A 22,025-nucleotide genomic window follows, 5' to 3' on the forward strand; every position below is an offset into this window, starting at 1 on the left:
TGGGGAAGGGACTGCCGCTTCAGCAAATGGTGCTGGGATAACTGGATATCCATATGCAGGAGAATGAAACTAGATCCATACCTCTCACCGTATACTAAAATCAACTCAAAATGGATTAAGGATTTAAATATACACCCTGAAACAATAAAACTTCTTAAAGAAAACATAGGAGAAACACTTCAGGAAATAGGTCTGGACAGAGACTTCATGAATATGACCCCAAAAGCACGGGCAACCAAAGGAAAAATAAACAAATGGGATTATATCAAACTAAAAAGCTTCTGCACAGCAAAAGAAATAATTTACAGAATTAAAAGACAACCAACAGTGTGGGAGAATATATTTGCAAAATATACATCTGACAAGGGATTAAGATCCAGAATATATAAGGAACTCAAACAACTTTACAAGAAGAAAACAAGCAACCCAATTAAAAAATGGGCAAAAGAGCTAAGTAGGCATTTCTCTAAGGAAGATATACAAATGGCCAACAGACATATGAAAAAATGCTCAACATCACTCAGCATCCAGGAAATACAAATCAAAACCACATTGAGATACCATCTAAGCCCAGTTAGGATGGCTAAAATCCATAAGACCATGAACGATAAATGCTGGCGAAGTTGCGGAGAAAAAGGAACTCTCATACATTGTTGGTGGGACTGCAAAATGGTGCAGCTTCTATGGAAAATGGCATGGAGGTTCCTCAGACAATTGCAGATAGATCTACCATACAACCCAGCTATCCCACTGTTGGGAATATACCCAGAGGAATGGAAATCATCAAGTCGAAGGTATACCTGTTCCCCAATGTTCATCGCAGCACTCTTTACAATAGCCAAGAGTTGGAACCTGCCCAAATGTCCATCATCAGATGAGTGGATACGGAAAATGTGGTACATCTACACAATGGAATACTACTCAGCTATCAAAACGAATGAAATACTGCCATTTGCAATAACATGGATGGACCTTGAGAGAATTATATTAAGTGAAACAAGTTAGGCACAGAAAGAGAAATACCACATGTTCTCACTTCTTGTGGGAGCTAAAAATTAATATATAAATTCTCACAGACACACACACACACACACACAAAAAAAAAAAAAAAACCAGGGGGTGGGGAGAAGATATAACAACCACAATTACTTGAAGTTGATACGACAAGCAATCAGAAAGGACATTGTTGGGGGGGAGAGGGGGACGGTGAAGGGAGGGAGGTTTTTGTGGTGGGGAGCAATAATCAGCCACAATGTATATCGACAAAATAAAATTAAAAAAAATAAAAAACAGGTTAGATCTTTAAAGATGGAAAATTAAAGAGCTCAGAGAAGTTAAAGTAAAAAAAAAAAAAACAAGTAATAAGGATTATATATCAGCAAAATGTCAAGTAGATGTTTAAAACTCCTTGTAACAATTTTCCAATTATTGAGAAAACTCACAATTTTCATTAAATAAGACACAATGTGAAAATCAACCTCACATCATTGCAGAAAGATCTATTGGACAGGAATGCCTTATACCAGGCATACACAAACAGCATAGGCAAATCAGGCCTGCGACCTCTTTCTGTATAGTCTATTACCTAGGAATGTTCAAGTTGAAAATATAAAAAAGAAGAAAATATTTTTGACATATGAAAATTATATGAAATTTAAATTTCAGTTTCCATAAAAATTGAAACATAGCCATCCTCATTTGTTTACACACTATCTCTGACTGCTTCTATGCTACAATTCCAGAGTTCAGTAATGCAACAGAAACCGCATGGCCTGCAAATTCCAAAATATTTCCAATCTGTCCCATTACTAAGAATGTTTGCTAACTCCTCTCTTTGACCATTATTTCTACCTAGATTAGTGGCTCTAGCTGTTGTTAGAAGAAATCATTCATCTAATTCCTAAGAAGTTAGAATAAGCCATGTAGAGTTGCATATTTCTATACTGGGCTCTCCAATGTAGAATGTACAGGCCACTCCCTTGGTCTTCTAGGATTCTAGGCTAAAATGACCCCAGAGCCTGTGGGAGCTTCCATGCAGAGGGTTAATGGGTGAGCTCAGCAGGTATAAATTTCCCCAAAGCTGATGAAGTGGATGTGGGAGACTGGCAATCTTTGCCTGATTCCTCAGCCTGATTCCCATTTCGTTAGTAATAGGAGGAGTAACAATTTTCATCAGTATTACCCTCAGAGCCCAATACAGTGGAACAAAATTCTTCTCCTGATTTTTTCTTCTTGTGAAAACAGAGGGAGCTGAAATCCTAACCCTTGCACCAAATCTGTAATTATCAGGACAAGTCCCATTACCTCATGGTCAAGTTACCATTCCGTCTTCTCTACAGGATGACATTAGTAGTTGCAATCTTACTGGATTTGCTACTTTTTCTTCTCTATGATAATACAATATTTAGCTATATTATTTTTAATTTTGATAATTATATATCCTGGCTTCAAGTGGAATAAAGAAGCTTGTTGCAAAGCAACTTGAACATGTGGATAAACACAAAAACCATATGTTGGAAGGTAGTTTCAAGTTACTAAGACAAATATTCATCTCAAGATTACAGAGATGGCAGAACCTCTGAAAGGTTAGCTAACACCTATATTCTATTTTCTTTTTTTTCCCCCTTTTTTCCTACTGTGTTCATGTGATGTCTAGTGATAAATCGGGGCAGGAAGTGTTACATAATGATGACTGCATATCAGAGAGGGATAATTTCTCTTTGGAAGAACATAAACATCATCTGAAACTCTGCATTTTTCATGCTTAACATCTGTATTTAACCAAAGGTTCTTATGCATTCAAAGATACAGCTAATTGTCCACTACCAGAAGACTGGGTGAAGGTGAAGGTAATAAAAACAGACCTCATTAGGGAACATTTATTGCCTAGTTTTATGAGGACAGCAAAATCTTCGTTTCAAAATCCTGAGAAGAAATTTTCAGGGGAAAATAAATCATAGACCAGGTTTCTTATGAATGTAAATACAGACGTCCTGAACTATACGTAGCAAATCAAATCCTTCTGTGTGTGTATACTTATAGTTTGTATGGTGAGGAAATTGAGCCCAATGTATAGAACCATACCAATAGATGCAGATAATCAATTTGATAAGGTTGTACTTATCTTTATGGCAAAATTTACATAAATACAAGAGAAGAGGGCAAAATTCCCTAATCTGATAAAGAATATCTACCGAAATTGACTTAAAATATCATCCTCAATAGTGAGATATTAGACCTCCACACTTCCTGCAGATCAGAAAGGAAAGAAGGACACTGACTATCACCAGTTCTGTTCAAAGCTGTCCTGGAAATCCTAGCCAGTGCTATAATGAAATAAGAAATTAAGGCCCATGAATTGGAAAAACAAGAAACAACAAATAATACCTCAGTCAGCAGGAAAATATATATAGAATTTCCAAATAAATCTACAGAGATATCAGTGGCAATGATTAGTAAATTGAGCAAAATTGCTGGCTATAGAGTCATCAGGATAAGATTAATTAAATTTCCATTCACCAGGTACAAAGAAATGAAAAACACATTCATTTGACACATGCATCAAAATATCACACTGAACCTCAGAATTATGTCAATTAAAATAATAATAAATCAATAAAAAATTATAACAATGAAAACAGTCATTATCTACGAGAAATCTAACAAGATTTGCAAACCTCTGTATGGAAAACACAAAATTACTGGGAAAATAAGAGAAATTCTAATAAATTGGGAGCATAGTCACAATCAGGAATTGGAAGATTCAGCATGACAAGATGTCAATTTTTTCCAAATTGATCTGTAGATTTAATGTCACCCTAATAAAAAACTCCAGCAGCAAGTATTGTAAAATTGAATGACACCTTCAACATTTATTTGGAAATGTAAAAGTTTAAGAATGGCCAATACATTATTAAACAGGAAGAAGAAATTTGAAAGACACACACTACGAGAATCCAAGACCTGTTATGAAGCTTTAGAACCCCAAACTGTAAACAGCACAAAGTCCATCAACCTACCACACATGAGTTTTGCCCTCTCTCATCTCATGCTGATAGAGGATTGGAACCATACAGTGAATATGGGAGCTCCAAGAGCACTGATTTGTGCCATAGGATAAACAAGCTTACCTTAGGGATGAGGTAGTTTCTGAATTTAATGTCACAAGTCACGGCATGAGGTACATTGTTGGGGACAAGGTCAATGTATCTCTGGATCTCATGCACCACAGCATCTGTGTAGGGCATGCGGCTTTTGTCCTGCATGCAGGGGCTCCGGTGTCTGCCAACCACATGGTCAATCTCTTCCTGGACTTTAGCTGATAAGACACAGTAAGAACAATGGAAAAAGAGAAAAAAGGCACATTTGCCATAGCAATTCACAGCTGCATGAAGCGTGATAAAGGTGTCCCAACAGCAATATAAATATGAGTTACATGCCCAGAAGTACACCTAGACATGTAAAGAGATTTGCCATCATATACAAACATATCAGTGTCCTACCAATTAGGTATTATGATACATTTTTCATACCCACAAACCAGCATAAATGATAACTAATAAAAAAAGAAGTAATAAAATGTTCTCCAAAATAAGGGGAAACAATTAATTAAAAAATCATGGTCTTGCACAAAGTAAAACAAGAATCAATTATTAATATATATTTTCCCATCTCACTGACTTTTTTTTAAAAAATATTTTATTTTATTTTGTTGATATACAATGTGGTTGATTATTGTGGCCAATTACCAAAACCTCCCTCCCGCCTCCCTCTCCGTCCATCCTCCCAACAATGTCCTTTCTGTTTGCTTGTCGTATCAATTTCAAGGAATTGCAATTGTTATGTCAAATATTAATATTAAATTAATAGATTAGAATCAAATATTAATATTAAATTAATATCAAAATAATACATGTGGGTTAAAATTAAATTGTAATGAATCTGTATATGTACGTGCTTTTGTGTGTCTGCATCTGTGTGTGTGTGTCTGTGTATAAAATTTGCAATGGCTCTCTCCTCATCTTCCCACTTCCCAAATGTGGCTGCTTTGAGCATTCTTCTGAAATTTACAGTCATATTTCTAAAGAACAACTCTGTATTACTTACTTAACCATTTTAGACAATATTTAAGAATTTAGTGCTATGTGAGTTTAGAATTTTCAACTTCATCTCCAGCCCATATATTCACACCCACACCCAAAGTTATTCACACGTACACAGACATACACACAGAGACACACACACTCATGCACTTCCCTACACCCCATTTTCCAGAATATATGTAGACTACAAGATTTGGTCATAGTTTACATCATTCTGACTACATAAATATTCTTCCCTAGCAAGTAAAGTGTGATTATGTATTATGTATTTTATTGAACTTAAACTGTCTTTTTATTTCAATTCATGAATTTCTATTTCCCAAGTTAGAATTTTTCTCAAATGCTCAAGTAGATGTTTGAAACTCCTGGTAACAATTTCCCAATTATTGGGAAGCGTCATCAAATCCATCACTTCTCCTTTGTTCTTGGTGTCTGTCCTCACACCTGCATTGTCGACCTGGTCCTTTCTGTGGTGAGTGTTTCCTAGGCCTGGTGACAAGCAGCCTCCCTGACATTCACATCCTCCTACATGAGGCCTCCTGATTCCTGCAGCTGATGACTTCCTCTGACATGGTTTCAGACATATGGATGGAACACATCTTCCAGAATTTTTAGAAAAAGTAAAAATGAAGGTGCCATTTTGGGGAAATGTGCAGGTCTGAAAATTCCTTTATTCATAAAATGCAAGACAGCGGTCACTCTTGAGAATTCTGGTGCTGTCTGAATCCTAATCTTTATGCATGACATATCTCTCTGAAAATTTTTAGGATATTCTCTTTAATCCTGGTGTTCTGAAATTCTATGATCCTGTGTCTTAGAGTGCATAATTTTATTTCCCTCACTGTGCTGGAAACTTGGCATGAATTTTCTATTTACATGGCAAAATACTAAGATCTTTTCTGTAGAGTTATTCACTCTAGGAAGGATAAGTCTGGCTGGTGAATTTCCAGAAGGAAGATGACGGTAAAATTTAAGTCTCTGGATTCAATCACAGGACTCTTACAAAACCTTCCTTTCCACCCCCACACCTCACTGTTTCTCTCTCACTGTCCAGTGTCCCTGAGTATAGGGCTTCTTAGGCTCAGTTTCTCTAGAGAATGAGCCTCCTTTTTCCTATAGGAAAAAATCGGGTATGTAATAAAAGGAGTCAAAGATGGAAATTGGACAGGAAGAGCCTCATTCTCTACCTTCTCTAACACTTGCTGCTTCCAGATATGGAACCATAAGGGAATGTAGGGAGACAGATTAGCTTTCCTTCCTTGATCTATCTTCCTCTTCTGACAATTAGATTTCAATTTAATCCTATCTGATTAGTTAATTATCACCCTTTGATCTGCTCTCTGTGACTCAGAAACTTGCTGAAGACTTCTTGGCTTTTTCCTGCACTCTTCTCCTCCTACTTTCACAGGAATAATCCTCATCAGTAATCAGGTTATTGGGATCCTGACACAAAAGGGAAAAAGTATGTTTTTACCAGCTGCATGACTGGAATTCTTTGAAGGTAAATTCTTTGAAAGTAAATCAATGCATGAAAGTTAAAATGACTGACATTTCCCAACCCCCATTGTTACTTTGTCAAATACCAGTTTTTTGAAAACCAACTCTGGAAATATAAAATTCATTTAGATTTATCTTGAGCCTAAATAGAAATATCTTGCTTCTGAACTTAACTTTTTATCATAATTCCCTTACTGAAAATGATCTCAGACAGTCTCACTAAATATCCAGTTCTTTCACTTATGTTTCTGTAAGGAGAATTTCCATTTTTCCTACCCCAGCATTACAAAACTAAATTTTCAGAATAAGAAAAGGTATCTGCAAGAATGAATCTACTGTACAAAGTGGGCCTAACATAATTAAACCAATATGCAATCCCAATTCAGCCTGTGACACATCATCTACCATGAAATCCCGACATGGCACAAGAGCTTTATTGCCTTTCCTACTGTAGTGCAGTCTTCACTCCTCCCAGTCACCATCCCATATTCTGCAAAGATGTCCTTTTTTAATAACATACTTAAATGTGGGCAGATTGCAGCTGCTGGCCCAGGAGTTCAAATAATGAAGCTTCTCTAAATGAAACAGGATGGAGGAAAGTAACAGCATTTTCCCAACATCTTTGCTGAAATTCCCTCTGCTCATCAGCTGTCATACCTGTGACTTCTGGGTGCTTCAGCAGGAGCAGGAGTCCATATCTCAGAGTGGTGCTTGTGGTCTCTGTGCCAGCAACAAATAAATCACGTGCAGTGTTTACCAAGTTTTCGATAGTAAATTCAGACTGCTGGATATGCTTTTCCTAGAAATCATTTGATACATTATCTGACAAATTGTTTATTAAAGTATTTAATTACAGTGAATTGAAAATAAAACACTTTATTATAAAGTTAGCAAACACAGAAAATGGGGAGTGCAGTATCAGAAAAAACTACTATATAGTATGGGAGATACTGTAGATCAGTGGACCCAAACTTTATTTCCTACCCCCTTCTTCCTTGCTTGCCAAAAATTAAATTCATGAGACTCTTCCCAGCCAGGTTTGCCAGGCAGCGTATTTCTTTCCAAAAACACATAAGCAGATGCCTGTTGGTGCACTGTCTTAGTCTGTTTGTGTTGCTGTAACACACAATCACAGACTGGGTAATGTATTTTAATAAAATAAGTTTATTTCTAATTGTTCTCGAGGCTGGGAAATTGAAGAGCATGGTGAAAGCCTCTGGTGATGGTCTTTGTGCTGCATCATTACATGGTGGAAGGTGAAAGGGGAAGAGAGGATGAGAACAAGAGAGGTCAACATGAGGCTGAACTCACTTTAACAACAACCCCACTCCCTCAATAATGACAACAACATGTTTATGAGGACAGAGCTCTCATGAACTGATCACCACTTACTTATTAGGCTCCACTTCCCAACACATTTCATTTGGGGATTAAGTTTTCAAACATGAACTTTGTGGGACACATTTAAACTAATTTCATGCCAGACCCCAAATTAATACCTTTCTCACAATGAAAAATATATTTATTCTTTACCAACACTCCAAAAAGTCATAGTCCCATGTCCCAGTTTGTCTATATCACATGTGTATGAGACACAAGGCACAATTTGTCCAGAGGCAAATTCCTCTTCAGCTTTAAATCAACAAAGTTAACAAGTTATGTGCTTCCAAAATATAATGGAAGGACAGACATAGGATGAACATTTCCATTCTCTAAGGGAGAAACATACAACAAAAAAAGGTCCGCTACATCCAAGTAAGTCCAAAGCTCAATAGGGAAAATAGCACTAGGTTTTAACACTAGAGAGTCATCTCCTTGAACACCACATCTCACATTCTGAGCACAGTTGGGCAAGGATAGGGCCCCCAAGAATTCAGGAAGCCCCACTCCTAATTCTTTGCTAGGCCCAGTGCCATCAGCTCTCACAGATTGTAGTATCATACTTGCAGATTTCCAAGTCTAGAGTGGCATCTTGGCTGCCCTACAGTCCTGGGTCGTGGACTTGGGTGTGGCTCCATTCACATGGCTTCACTAGACATTGCTCTTGCAGTGGGTCTCTGCTGTGGCTCCACCCCTGCTACATGTCTCTACCTGGGTGCAAAGACTGTCCATGAAATCTTTTGAAATCTAGATGGAGACGGCCAGGGCCCCACAGCTGGTGCATTCGGCATGTCTCCAGAGTCAGCATCATGTAAATGATGCCAAACTTTATGGCACCTTTGTAAGACATATAATCAACAGCTGGACCCATTTTGCCAAAGCAGTTGTGAATGAGGAGCACCATGCCAGAGTTTGGGAAACATGATCTCTAGGTGGTACAGGACAGCAAATATTAATGTTCCACTGCCACCTCTCTGAAAACCTTGCCCTCAAGCTCATAGCTTGCCTCAAATACCTCTGAAATGTCTGAAGACCCAACTCTGAGTTTTTGAAGACAAAGTTTCCTATTGCTCGACTTGGAATGAGCAAGTTGCATAGCAACACAGCAGCACAATACACTGTCCCCTAAACTGCCTGTCATGGAGCTTATGTGTAAGGAATGTTAACCTCTATGTGAGATGCCAAATTTACTTAAATTTACCAGACACTTTTTTCAACAAACACTCTCCTTGATGCTTGATCAGATTCTAGATTCCCCAAATACTTTCATCAGAGAGATTATGCAGGGTCGAGGATGGGTGATGGGCTAACACAAAGACTGGTCATAGTTTCAATCCCTGCGGGCTAAAGCAACTTTCCCAGTGACAATAAATAAGAGGATTTCAAATGACAAAATTTTTATTAAAAAAGACAACCTGAGAGTTTTTCTTTCTTTATTTCTAAAACCTTAAGAAAATCTGTCCTGTCTGAGTATATACAGACATAAAAGAAAAGAGATTCAAGTGTTCAACTCATTGCTAAATTAATTTGGAAAGTCACTAAATAAAGGTATGACTACAGGCTATATCAAGTAACACTGGCAATTGTTAGACAAGAGAGAAAATCTTATTTCCAGAGTTAATACATTATAATATATTAAATCCAGTTCTCAACAAAAAGTTACACACCATACAAATAAACAAGGAATATGGCCCATTAGCAGCTAAAAAAAAAAAAAGAATTTGACAGAAACCATTCCTGAGGAAGCTCAGCATCAAACTTACTAAGTAAAACCTCAAAGTCAAATGTTGTAAATATGCTAAGAGAGTTGAAACCATATACAAGGAACTAATAGAAATCAGGAGAACAATGTATGAAAAAGTGGGGGTTATCACTGATAAGGAAGAAATTATTAGTTAAAAAAATTTGGGAGCAAAAAGACAATAGTTTAAAAAGCAATTCACCAAAGTGACTTGACAGCAGGCTTGAGAAGCAAGAAGAAATAAATAGCAAACATAAAGGCAGGACAAGATAAAATACCCAGATGGAGTAGCAGGGGGAAAAAAGAACAAAGAAAAATGAGCAAAGCCTTAGGAGCTTATGAAATTCCATCACTTCTACCAATATATACATATGGGAGCAACTGAAAAAGAAGGGAAAAAAGGGGCAGAAAAAAAGCTGAAGAAATAAAGCCTGAACACTTTCCAAATAGGGTGAAAGACATGAATCTACATAACTAGGAAGCTCAATAAATTCCCAAAATGGTAAAACCAAAGAGTCTCATAACAAGTTATGATTTGATTAAAATGTCAAAATCAAGGACAAAGAGAAAATATTGAAAGAAGCAAGAAAGAAGTGATTCATAACATACAAAGGATCCTCAATAAGAGAATTGATTTTTCTTCAGAAACTAAGGAGTAAAATAATCATTGGAATGATACATTTAATGTGCTGACAGAAAAAACTTTCAACTAAGAATTCTATATCTGGCAAACCTATCCTTACATAATAAAGAAGAAATTAAGATATTCCAATATAAAACCAAAGGTAAAAAGATTCCCCCCAAGTAGGTCTGCCTGCAAGAAATGCTAAAGGGACTCAGCGTACATGCTGAAAAAAAAAAGTGACACTACAAATAAATAAAAACCATAGTAAGAACTAAAAATCTTTATTAATTGTGAAATATGAAATATATCTGTATATGTAAATATAAAAGCGTATTTTATGTTTTTGTATGTGATCCTCTTTTTAGTTTGTCTATGATTTTTAAAAATAAATAAAACAATCATTATATAACTGTTACTGGGACACAATTTAGAAAGATGTGATTTGTGATAACAACAGCATAAAAGGAGAATGGAGTTGGGTGGAAGAAGAGTTACTGCATATAATTTAAAGATAATTTACTATTACTTAAAACTAGATAGCCATAAATTTAGGATGTAAACAGTAATCCTCATGATAACTTCTAAAAAAATTAAAATATGCAAAGAAAGAAATCAAGAATGAATCAAAAAAGTTTACTAGAAAAAATCGATCGAATGAAAAGTAAAGCAATATTGGAAAATGAAAAAGCAAAATTACGGGAGGCACATAGAAAGAAACAACATTATAGCTCAAATAAGTTTTTCAATATAACTAATTAAACTGTACGTGGCTTAAAATTACCATTTAAAATGCACATCTTGAGAGAACACATTTAAAAATTAACTATGTACTGTCTATACAAGACTAACTTCATGTCCGAAGGTACAAAAAGTTAAAAGTGAAAAAATGGAAAAAAATTTTTGCATGTGAATTATAGCACAAGAGAACTGGGATGGCTATACTAATATCAAACAGAGAGTTGTTAAGCAAAAACTGTTAAAGGAAGCAAAAACATTTTATATTGGAAAACAGGTGAATTAATCCAGAAGATATAACATTATAACAGAGCCAAAAATATATGCATCAATCAAGAGAGCCCAAAAATATATAAAGCAAATAATGCACAGTACTGACAGAAGAAGTAGAGTTGTAGAAAAATAGTGGGAGACTTGAATACCCAATTTTTAATAAAGGATAGACTAGACAAAATATCAAGAAGGAAATAAAAGATTTGAACAATACTAGATATCAACTGTACCTCTAATCAACAACATAACTTTACAACCTAGAAACTACCAAACAAAACAGCAATCTAGACTGAAAACCACCAGAATGAATAAGATATTTTTTAAACAGGAGAACAGCATTAGAACAATCAATGACACCAAATACTGTTCCTTTGAAAAGATCGAAAACATTGACAAACAGCTAAACTCACTAAATGAAAAAAGAGGAGACAAAAACAAATAAATCAAAAATGAAAGCAGGGACATTATTACTGATTTTAGGAACTAAAAGCTATTATAAGTTCTAATATAATAGTAATATAATCCTATTATAAAAGAATTCTATAAACAATTCTATATCAACAAAGTAGATAATCTAAATAAATGGAAACCTATGAACAAAAAATTACCAAAAGTGATTCAAGGTAAAATACAAAATGTGAACACACCTACAAGTAAAGAATTAGTAAACAAAAACTCCAAAAAAAAAAAAAGAAAGAAAAAGAAAAAGAAAGGTCCAGGACCAGATGACTACACTCTTGAAATTCACCAAAAAATTTAAAAGGATTAAAATCATTTCTAACTCAAATTTTTTGAAAATATAGACGAGGAAAAAATACTTGTACATATTCATATTATGACAGGATATTTTGTATTTTCTAATTTCATGTAGTTTTTACTGTCTGTCTGTAGTGTGCATCTGTTACTTGTCTGGTAGATTATTTTTGTATGAAAAATATGGTCAATGCATTCTAATTGCTTAACAAGTTAATTATATATTTTCCACAATGTTTAGTGCAGTTTTATGTACACTATAGATACTTAAAATGATTGTCAAGCATTACTGGCCTGACCATTGACACATTCCTAGTAAATACTGAACTATTCAATAAACTACCTAATGTTCAAGGAACCAAGGACTGAGCTGTAACTAAAATCTTACCTGCTCCATTTTTATGAGAAAGCAATCAATAAAGTCTCGAGGATTGTTAACGTCCAAAGATTCTTGGTGTTCTTTTATTTTCCCCAACATATAACTTTTTATATCAGCAAAATTTTTAAATAATGTCTTATGAATCCCTGGGAAATAATCAAAGAGAAAAGGAAGAGTATTGCAGATCTGAAAAAGAAAACAATAATTTATTAAATAAGAAACATAAAATGAAGATATATGCCATATACCAAACCCTACTTAGAGATTATAACTATAAATTTGAAAGGAAATAGCGGTACACAACCCAGCAGGTAGGCCTCACCACTGCCGCCCAACTCCAACGCCAGCCTGGCCGACTGCACGTGGATCAGGTAGGCGCACAGCTGAAGAAGCCAAAGATCCACAGAGACCACACACCCTGTAGTGCCACCTCACGACTCAGCAGGTAGGCCTTGCCCCCGCTGCCCAACTCTATCCCCAGCTCGGCCAGATTACTGCATGCTGACCAGAGAGGAACCTCTATGGAAAGGCCCAAGACCCAAGGTGAGCACTCACCAAAGTTACTAGTAGCCAACCGAGCAGACACTGAGGCAGCCATTCCAAATTGACAGCCCCAGCAGCATCCTACCCAGACAATCGTGTCAAACCTGTGGACCGTGAAATCCCATGCCACAATGACTAAACATCAAAGGAAAGATACCAGAAATATAAAAAATCAAGAAAGTACACCACCAAAGGGTAATAACTCTCAAGCTCTAGATCCTATTGAACAAGAAGCCCTTGAAATGTCTGACAAGGAATTTCGAGTGATAATTCTAAAGACACTAAGTGGGATACAAGAAAACTCAGCTAGACAACATGATGAAATGAGGAAAAATATACAGGATCTGAAAGAGGAAATGTACAAGGAAATCAATGTCCTGAAAAAAAATGTAGCAGAGCTTGCCGAGCTGAAGAATTCATTCAATGAAATAAAAAACACAACAGAGAATTTAACCGGCAGGCTTGGAGAAGCAGAAGAGAGAAATTCTCACCTTGAAGATGGGATGTTTGAAATAAAACAGGAAGACAAAAAAAAAAAGAATAAAAAAGAATTAAAAACATTGAAGAAAATTGGAGAGATATCAGACAACCTCAAGTGCTCAAATATCCTAGTCATAGCTATTTCAAAAGGAGAGGAAAAAGGAGATTGCACTGAAAATGTATTCAACAAAATAGTGGCAGAAAACTTCCCAGGTATAGGAAAAGACACATATATTCAGCGTCAGGAAGTTCAAAGATCCCCAAACATATTCAACCCAAAAAGGTCTTCCCCAACACATGTTATAGTCATATTGACAAAACTCAAAGACAAAGAGAGAATATTAAAAGCTGCAAGAAAGAAGCATCAAATCACCTATAAGGTAGCCCAAATCAGACTAACATCCGACTTTTCATCACAAATCCTAAAAGCCAGAAAGAATGGAAAAATATATTCAAAACACTAAAAGATGGAGTTGCCAGCCAAGAATACTCTACCCCACAAGGCTATCCATCTGAAATGAAGGGAAAATAGTATATTTCTCGGACAAACAAAAACTGTGGGAGTTCACTACAACATGACCACACTTACAAGAAATTCTCAAGGGAGTACTGGGTTTGGTATCTGAAAAATAACTACCACTGCCAAAAAAAACTCAAGAAAAATCAAAACCTACTAGGAAAAAGTAATCGTAAAAAGCAAGAGAAAAAAATGTTTATCTACAACCCAAGAAAGCAACAAATACAGAAGACAAACAGTAATTCAGAAAGAAAGGAACAAAAGGCACTTAAGACATCCAAACAAAATCAATAAAATGCTAGGAGTAAATCAACACATTTCAATGACAACTCTTAATGTAGAAATATTAAATTCCCCACTCTAAAGACACGGAATGACAGAATAGATTAAAAAGGAGTACCCAACTATATGCTGTCTTCAAGAGACCCATCTCACCCACAAAGACTCACATAGACTAAGAATGAAAGGATGGAAAAAGATTTACCATGCAAACAGAAATGAAAAATGAGCTGGAGTAGCTATTCTTACATCTGATAAAATAGACTTTAAAGTAAAAACTATAAAAAGAGATAATGAGGGCCACTACATAATGATAAATGGATTGATCCATCGAAAAAACATAACATAAATATATACACACCCAATGTCAGAGCAGCCAGATTTATAAAACAAACTCTATTAGACCTAAAGAAGGAAATGGACACTAATACCATAATAGCAGGGAACCTGAACACCCCACTGTTAGTATTGGACAGATCATCTAGGCAAAGAATCAGCAGAGAAACGCAAGATCTAAAAAACATTCTGGACCAATTAGCCTTCGCAGATATCTACAGAACATTCAATCCAACAACCTCAGAATATTCATTCTTCTCATCAGCACATGGATCACTCTCCAGGGTAGATCACATGTTAGGTCACAAATCAAGTCTCATCAAATTCAAAAAACTTGGAATTATACCATGTATTGCTCAGACCACAATGGATTCAAATTAGAAATAAATAACAAACCAAATTCTGGAAACTATACAAACAGATGGAAATTAAAGAGCATTCTACTTAATGACATATGGGTCCAAGAAGAAATCAAACAGGAAACCAAAAAATTTACTTAAACTAATGAAAATAATTGTACATCATACCAAAACCTGTGGGTTACTGCAAAAGCAGTACTAAGGGGGAAATTTATCACATTAAATGCTTACTTCAGAAGAGTGGAAAGATGGCAAGTGAACAACCTGATACTTCACCTTAAAGAACTTGACAAACAAGAACAATCCAAACGCAAAATTAGTAGACAAAAAGAAATCATTAAGATCAGAGCAGAACTTAATGAAATTGAAACCCAAAAACAATACAAAAGATCAATGAATCAAAAATTTGGCTTTTTGAAAAGATATATAAAATTGGCAAACCGTGAGCACAGCCAACTAAAAAAAGTAGAGAGAAGATCCAAATAAAAAAATTAGAAATGAAAAAGCTGATATTACAACTGATACATCTGAAATACAAGGAATCATTAGAGACTAGTATAAACAACTGTATGCTAACAAACATAAAAATCTGGAGAAAACTGATACATTTCTGGACACACACAAGCTACCAAAACTGAGCCAAGAAGATGCAAAATATATGAACAGACCAATAACAATAAAAGAGATGTAAGCTGTTATCAGAAGGCACCCAACAAAGAAAAGTTCAGGACCAGATGCATTGACAGCAGAATTATACCAAACATTCAAAGAGGAATTGACTTGAATTCTTAACAAACTATTCCAAAGGACTGAAACAGAGCAATTCCCACAAACTCATTCTATGAAGAAAACATCATCCTGATACAAAACCAGGTAAAGATACAACTAAAAAGAAAACTACAGGCTGATATCCTAGTTGAATATAGATACAAAAATCCTCAATAAAATACTGGCTAACTGAATACAGCAACACATACGCAAAATTACACACCACGATCAAGTGGGATTCATCTCAGGCATGCAAGCTTAGTTCAACATGCACAAATCAATAAATGTGATACACCATATCAATAAAATCAAACACAAGGACCATATGATCATCTCAATAGATGCTAAAAAAGCATTTGATAAAATTCAACATTCATTCATGACAAAGACCCTCTATAAATTAGGTATAGATGGAAAGTATCTCAACATCATTAAAGCGATATATGATAAACCCACTGCCAATATCATCCTGAATAGGGAAAAGCTGAAAGGTTTTCCTTTAAGAACAGAACTAGATAAGGATGCCCACTCTCACCACTCCTATTGAACACAGTGCTGGAATTACTAACCAGAGAAATCAGACAAGTGAAGGAAATAAAGGGCATCCAGATTGGAAAAGATGGAGTCAAACTGTTTCTCGTTGCAGATGACATGATCCTATAATTTGAAAAGCCTAAAGCCTCTGAAAAAAAAATCCTGGAGTTGATAAATGATTTCAGCATAGTAGCAGGATACAAAATCAACACAAAAAATCAGTAGCATTTCTATTCTCCAATAGTGAACACACAGAAAGAGAAATCAAGGAAGACTGCCCATTTACAATAGCCACCAAAAAAATAAACTACTCAGGAATTGAGTTAACCAAGGATATGAAAAATCTCTATAATGAGAACAGCAAACCACTGCTGAGAGAAATTAAAGAGGACACAAGAAGATGGAAAGATATCCCATGCTCTTGGATTGGAAGAATCAACATTGTGAAAATGTCCATACTACCCAAAGTGATATAAATATTCAATGCAATCCCTATCAAAATTCCAATGACATTTTTCTCAGAAATTGAAAAAACCTATCCACACATTTATATGGAATAACAAAAGACCACGCATAGCCAAAGCAATTCTGAGCAAAAATAAAAATAGAGCTGGAGGCATAACACTACCTGACTTTAAACTATGCTACAAAGCTGTAATAACCAAAACAGCATTGTACTGGTATAGAAACAGACACACTGGTCATTGGGATAGAAAAGAGAATCCAGAAATTAACCCACACACCTACAGCCATCTGATCATTCACAAAGGCACCAAGCCTATACACTGGGGATGAGACTGCCTCTTCAGCAAATGGTGCTGAGATAACTGGATATCCATATGCAAGAGAATGAAACTAGACCAATACTTCTCACCATATACTAAAATTAACTCAAAATAGAATAAAGAATTATCTATACACCCTATAACAGTAAAACTTCTCAAAGAAAACATTGGAGAAACAATTCAGGAGGTAGGAATGGACACAGACTTCATGAATACGACCCTGAAAGTATGGGCAGCCAAAGAAAAAATAAACAAACGGGATTATATCAAATTAAAAGGCTTCTGCATAGCAAAAGAAACAATTAACAGAGTTAAAAGACAACCAACAGAGTGGGAGAAAATATTTGCAAAATATACATCTAGCAAAGAATTTAATTTCCAGAATATATAAGGAACTGAAACAACGTCACAACAAAAAGCAAGTAACCCAATTAAAAAATGGGGAGAAGAGCTAAATAGTCATTTCTGAAAGGAAGATATACGAATGGCCAACACACATATAAAGAAATGTTCAACATCATTCAGCATTCGGGTAATGCAACTCAAAACCACACCGAGATACAATGTCACCCCAGTTAGGAAGGCTAATATACAAAAGACTGTGAATGATAAATGCTGGTGAGGGTGCAGAGAAAAAGGATCTCTCACATATTGTTGGTGGGACTGCAAAATGTTGCAGCCTCTCGGGAACATGGTATGGAGGTTCCTCAAACAATTGCAGATAGATCTACCATATGACCCAGCTATCCCACTTCTGAGAACATATCCAGAGGAATGGAAATCATCCAGTCAGAGATATACCTGGTCTCCAATGTTCATTGCAGCACTATTTACAATAGGTAAGAGTTGGAACCAGCCCAAATATCCAGCATCAGATGAGTGGATACAGAAAATGTGGTATATCTACACAATGGAATACTACTCGGCTATAAAAAAGAATGAAATACGACCATTTGCAACAACATGGTTGGACCTAGAGAGAATTATATTAAGTGAAACATGTCAGGCACAGAAAGAGAAATATCACATGTTGTAACTTATTTGTGAGAGCTAATAATAAATAAATAAATAAATACACAAACCACCGGGGGGGTGGGGACAGAAGAAGTCACAACTATTACAATTCCTTGAAGTTGATACAACAAGCAAACAGAAAGGACACTGTTAGGAGGGAGGGGAGAGAGAGAGAGAGGGAGGGAGGTTTAGATAATTGGCCTCAATAATCAACAACATTGTATATTGACAAAATAAAATAAGATTAAAAATAAATAAATAAATAAAATAAAAAATAAAAATTGCTCTTTAGTACATAAATGGTAAAGAATGAAATAAACAAAAAAAATAAAAAGAAAGCAATGTGGTGTCCATATTGGAAGGATAGTTTACATTGTATATATATGAGCAATTCTCTTTGCCTATAGAACAATTTGAGGGTGAAAATTCTGATAGAAGACCAAAGATATAACTATTTTCTGGGCTCAGACATCATTTTTCTGGTACAAAAATATCTTTCTATCAACTTCCTCACTTTCTGCATTAATTCTGCCCTACAACCTGAAAATATAAAATGATGTGAATGTTTATGGTTAATATTTTGTAGATGACAACAGAGGTTAAGGGAGATTGCCCAACCTTCTCTAGAGCATAAAGCGAGACCTTGTTGTTTTTATTTCTATCAAGCAGCCTCAGAAATAAAGCCATTATTTTAGAAGTGGGAGAGGGTCAAAGATATCTTGACACCAAACTATGATGCATCAATGCAGTAGAGTGAATTTTCTAAGAGCCCAAAATTAGTATTTAGGCCAAGTGAAAGGCATGCCAATTCAGTGCAGGGAAAATTGTTATCTTTGTTTATGGTTCATAGAGATAAAATGAATTATTTTATCATTCCCAATGCAGTTACTTGTCAGCTAGGATCCCAGCAGAAGGATAAAACACCCCAGCCCTACTCAGTGTTTCCTGGCAGCTTCTATGGTCGCCAGCATTCTCCCTCCTTGATGGAGATATTCTCTTCCTAAATCAGAATACTTCTGCCAAATAGTATGACAAAGAGGTCTCTAAGTTTTCATTGCATTGCAAGACTTGTGAGTAATGGAGGCCTTTGAAAAGGGCCTGGATGTCCATTGAGTGATATGGGCATCCTTTGGAAAGTCGGCAAGTACTTTATAGAAATGGCTTTGGTGGTTAGTGGAAAAACTGTAGTCAAGGATCTAATGGGCTTGAAAGAAATGCCGGTATTTGTGCACTTGTTTTCCTGTGAGTAAAAATGTGGTTTGGGCATCTTCCCCTGATGTGCACTCCATCAGGCTCAGGCAGGACTGTGGTATGCAAACATTCACTCCACAGCATGGTGTATATAGAATTTTGGACTTGTCAGGAAAAAAGAGCACTAGTGGTTTCTCGGAAAGAAAGTATTTTGACCTCACCTGGATCCACAGGGAGTTTTGAATCCTTATGTTTTCACGGAATTTTTCCATCAAGCTAAGAAAATTCTGATCTTTATAATCAAAACGATTCTGGAAAATAATGGAGCAGATCACATTGCAGGGAGCACAGCCCAGGATAAAAGTGGGATCACATGGTGAAGCTAAAAAATTGAAAACAATACAAAAATGTGCATGTGAACACTTTGACTATGTTAAAAGTAAAGGTAATTTAGAAATTTCCTTACCTATAAATTCCCTGAAGAGCAAAAAAGAAATCAGCATGCATCAAATCAACAAATCACCTGTACCTTAAACCTCAGTTAGGGGCCAGCCAGTGGCTCACTCAGGAGAGTGTCGTGCTGATAACACCAAGGCCATGGGTCCACGTCCTATATAGGGATGGCCGGTTAGCTCACCTGGGAGAGTGTGGTGCTGACACCACCAAGTCAAGGGTTAAGATCCCCTTACCAGTCATCTTTTGAGAAAAAAAATAGTCAGTTGACCATTAGAATCTCGCTAATTAAATAGTGATATTTCAAATGCTCAATTCACATCTTCTGCCTTTATTTATAACCTTTTAACCCAACGTGTCTGTTTTTTTTTAAGAAATAAAAAACATTTTTTAAAAACCTAGTAGTTCAAGATTTCAAAGCAGAATCGCATCTGTCTGCAATGTCTGTAGACCATAAAGCTTTGATGTAAAAAGAGAGGGAATACTTGAGGACCTGAAAACTTTTTATATATAATGAATAGCTGAAAGAATCATGTGTTGAGCCAATAAAGAGGAACTAAGTAGAGAGAGAATGTGTATGAATTTGTGTATTTAAAGAAACAAATATGAAAAGCATTATGCATCCCTGATATATGAAAAGAAAAACTCATATAAATGAACAGTAAATATAAGATGGATTTGTTTGTTTAAAAAAATGTGAAATTTATATTTAAAATAAAAATTCCACGTAAGGAAAAATTAAAAACTAAAGTGATAAATGGAGTCTTCTTATTTATCATTTCAATTCTAAAAAAAAAGAAAATGCATTCCCTTCTTAAGGAACTAAATATCCTTAAATTCCAATTATTATCCAAATTTAATTTATTTTGTAAAGCTACTCTTTTGTGGATTATGGGATACGATTCTGCATTGCCATCAACAGAATGACATGTTTTAGCAAATTTTTGTCCATCAGTTAGGCCAAATCTATCATTTTACAAGTTAGGAAATTAAGTTCTAGGAAAGTGGTTTTTTTTTTTTTTTTCATGGCTTGTCTAAAAAATGGGTTTCTTATATTCAAATAATCAGAGAACTTTATAAATAAAGAGCTCCCCAAATCACACCATGGAGCCTTAGTTAGGGTGACTTGAATCAAAAGTGTTCTGAATAAATGGTAGGCCATTGAACAGCAGGAAACCTGATGAGTAACCAGATTCTATAACAGGTTACTTTAAAAATATCAAGGCTTTGAGTTTTGAGAAATGTTTTTGTTTTAGTCACTAGGTAGGAGGGTACTTGGGGATGTGTGGGGGAGTGTGTGTCTGTGTGCCTCTGTGCATGCGTGCGTGTATGTGTGTGTGTGTGTGTGTGTGTGTGTGTGTGTGTGTGATTCGCATGTAAGATGTGATTTTTAGTGTTTCCTTTCAGTTCATTTGGAAAAGAAAACTTAAGAAAAAGAGAATTTGAAAACCAAGCTGATAATCAGACTCATTATGACAAACACTTCACACTTGAGTAGAGTTGGCATTAAGAGGAAATTAATTACCACAAATTTCTAACTCAAATTCACTGAACATTAGGCAAAGAGATGTGGAAAATTGAAAACAGAGCCAAGCTACCCTTATGGAAGGCAGAGTAAAGAGTAATTGATAATAGGAGAAATCTAGTTGAAAAAATCTTTTTTTAAATTCCATTTGCATGTTTTAGAGAATTCTGTTCTAGCATATATTTGCTCAAGATAAATAAATCAGTACAGTAAGTAGTGGGTAACAAGAAATAATTAATGCTGGCTGCTTTTAAATAGTGTGGTGTTTAGAGAGAAATAATAACTGATGAGAATAGTGGTGAGACATGCCTAAGCAACTAATACCCTAAATGGCACCATTAGTGGACAGAACAGGCACTGCCCTAAAAGAATCGCCCAGGTATGTCAGTGATGCTGGTGGTACAAATATAGCCCAATTGAATGAAATAATATGTGACTTTGTTCCAGCTACATAAGGGTGTGATGGGGTCATTCATACCATGTCTGGTCTCCAAGTATTTTCTGGTGAAATATTCTGGAATAGGTAACACACATGCATGCTACTGGGAAAACAGTTCTCATTAATTCTTTTAGAAATTAAATCAAACCTATTTTATGATTTCTGATTTGAAGTCAAAGAAACAAAGTTCAGAAGAAAATAGAATTAAACCACACTCTACACACAATTGTACCTGCACGCACAATACACATACACAAAAGCTCCCTCGGTTTCTGCTTCAAAGCAGCCCTCCTCCACGTGAGGGCTGACCACCACTG

At 35.7% G+C, this 22,025-nt stretch overlaps 1 protein-coding gene across 3 annotated transcripts in view; it reads right to left on the bottom strand.

Moving 5' to 3' along the window:
• LOC134382587 (cytochrome P450 2C42-like) overlaps nucleotides 1-22,025 on the bottom strand; it is a 31,854-nt gene that overhangs the window by 7,916 nt on the left and 1,913 nt on the right. For 2 of the 3 annotated variants that reach the window (XM_063103274.1, XM_063103276.1), the window contains 4 exons: nucleotides 19,513-19,673; nucleotides 12,495-12,671; nucleotides 7,257-7,398; nucleotides 4,131-4,318 (listed from right to left, as the gene is read on the bottom strand). In XM_063103274.1, the coding sequence (XP_062959344.1) occupies nucleotides 4,131-4,318; nucleotides 7,257-7,398; nucleotides 12,495-12,671; nucleotides 19,513-19,673 (668 nt within the window). The remainder of the gene's footprint in view (nucleotides 1-4,130; nucleotides 4,319-7,256; nucleotides 7,399-12,494; nucleotides 12,672-19,512; nucleotides 19,674-22,025) is intronic. The other variant, XM_063103275.1, reaches the window with a different exon arrangement.

The sequence above is a fragment of the Cynocephalus volans genome, chromosome 7 (genome assembly GCF_027409185.1).
Source record: "Cynocephalus volans isolate mCynVol1 chromosome 7, mCynVol1.pri, whole genome shotgun sequence".
Taxonomy (NCBI): Eukaryota; Metazoa; Chordata; class Mammalia; order Dermoptera; family Cynocephalidae; genus Cynocephalus; species Cynocephalus volans.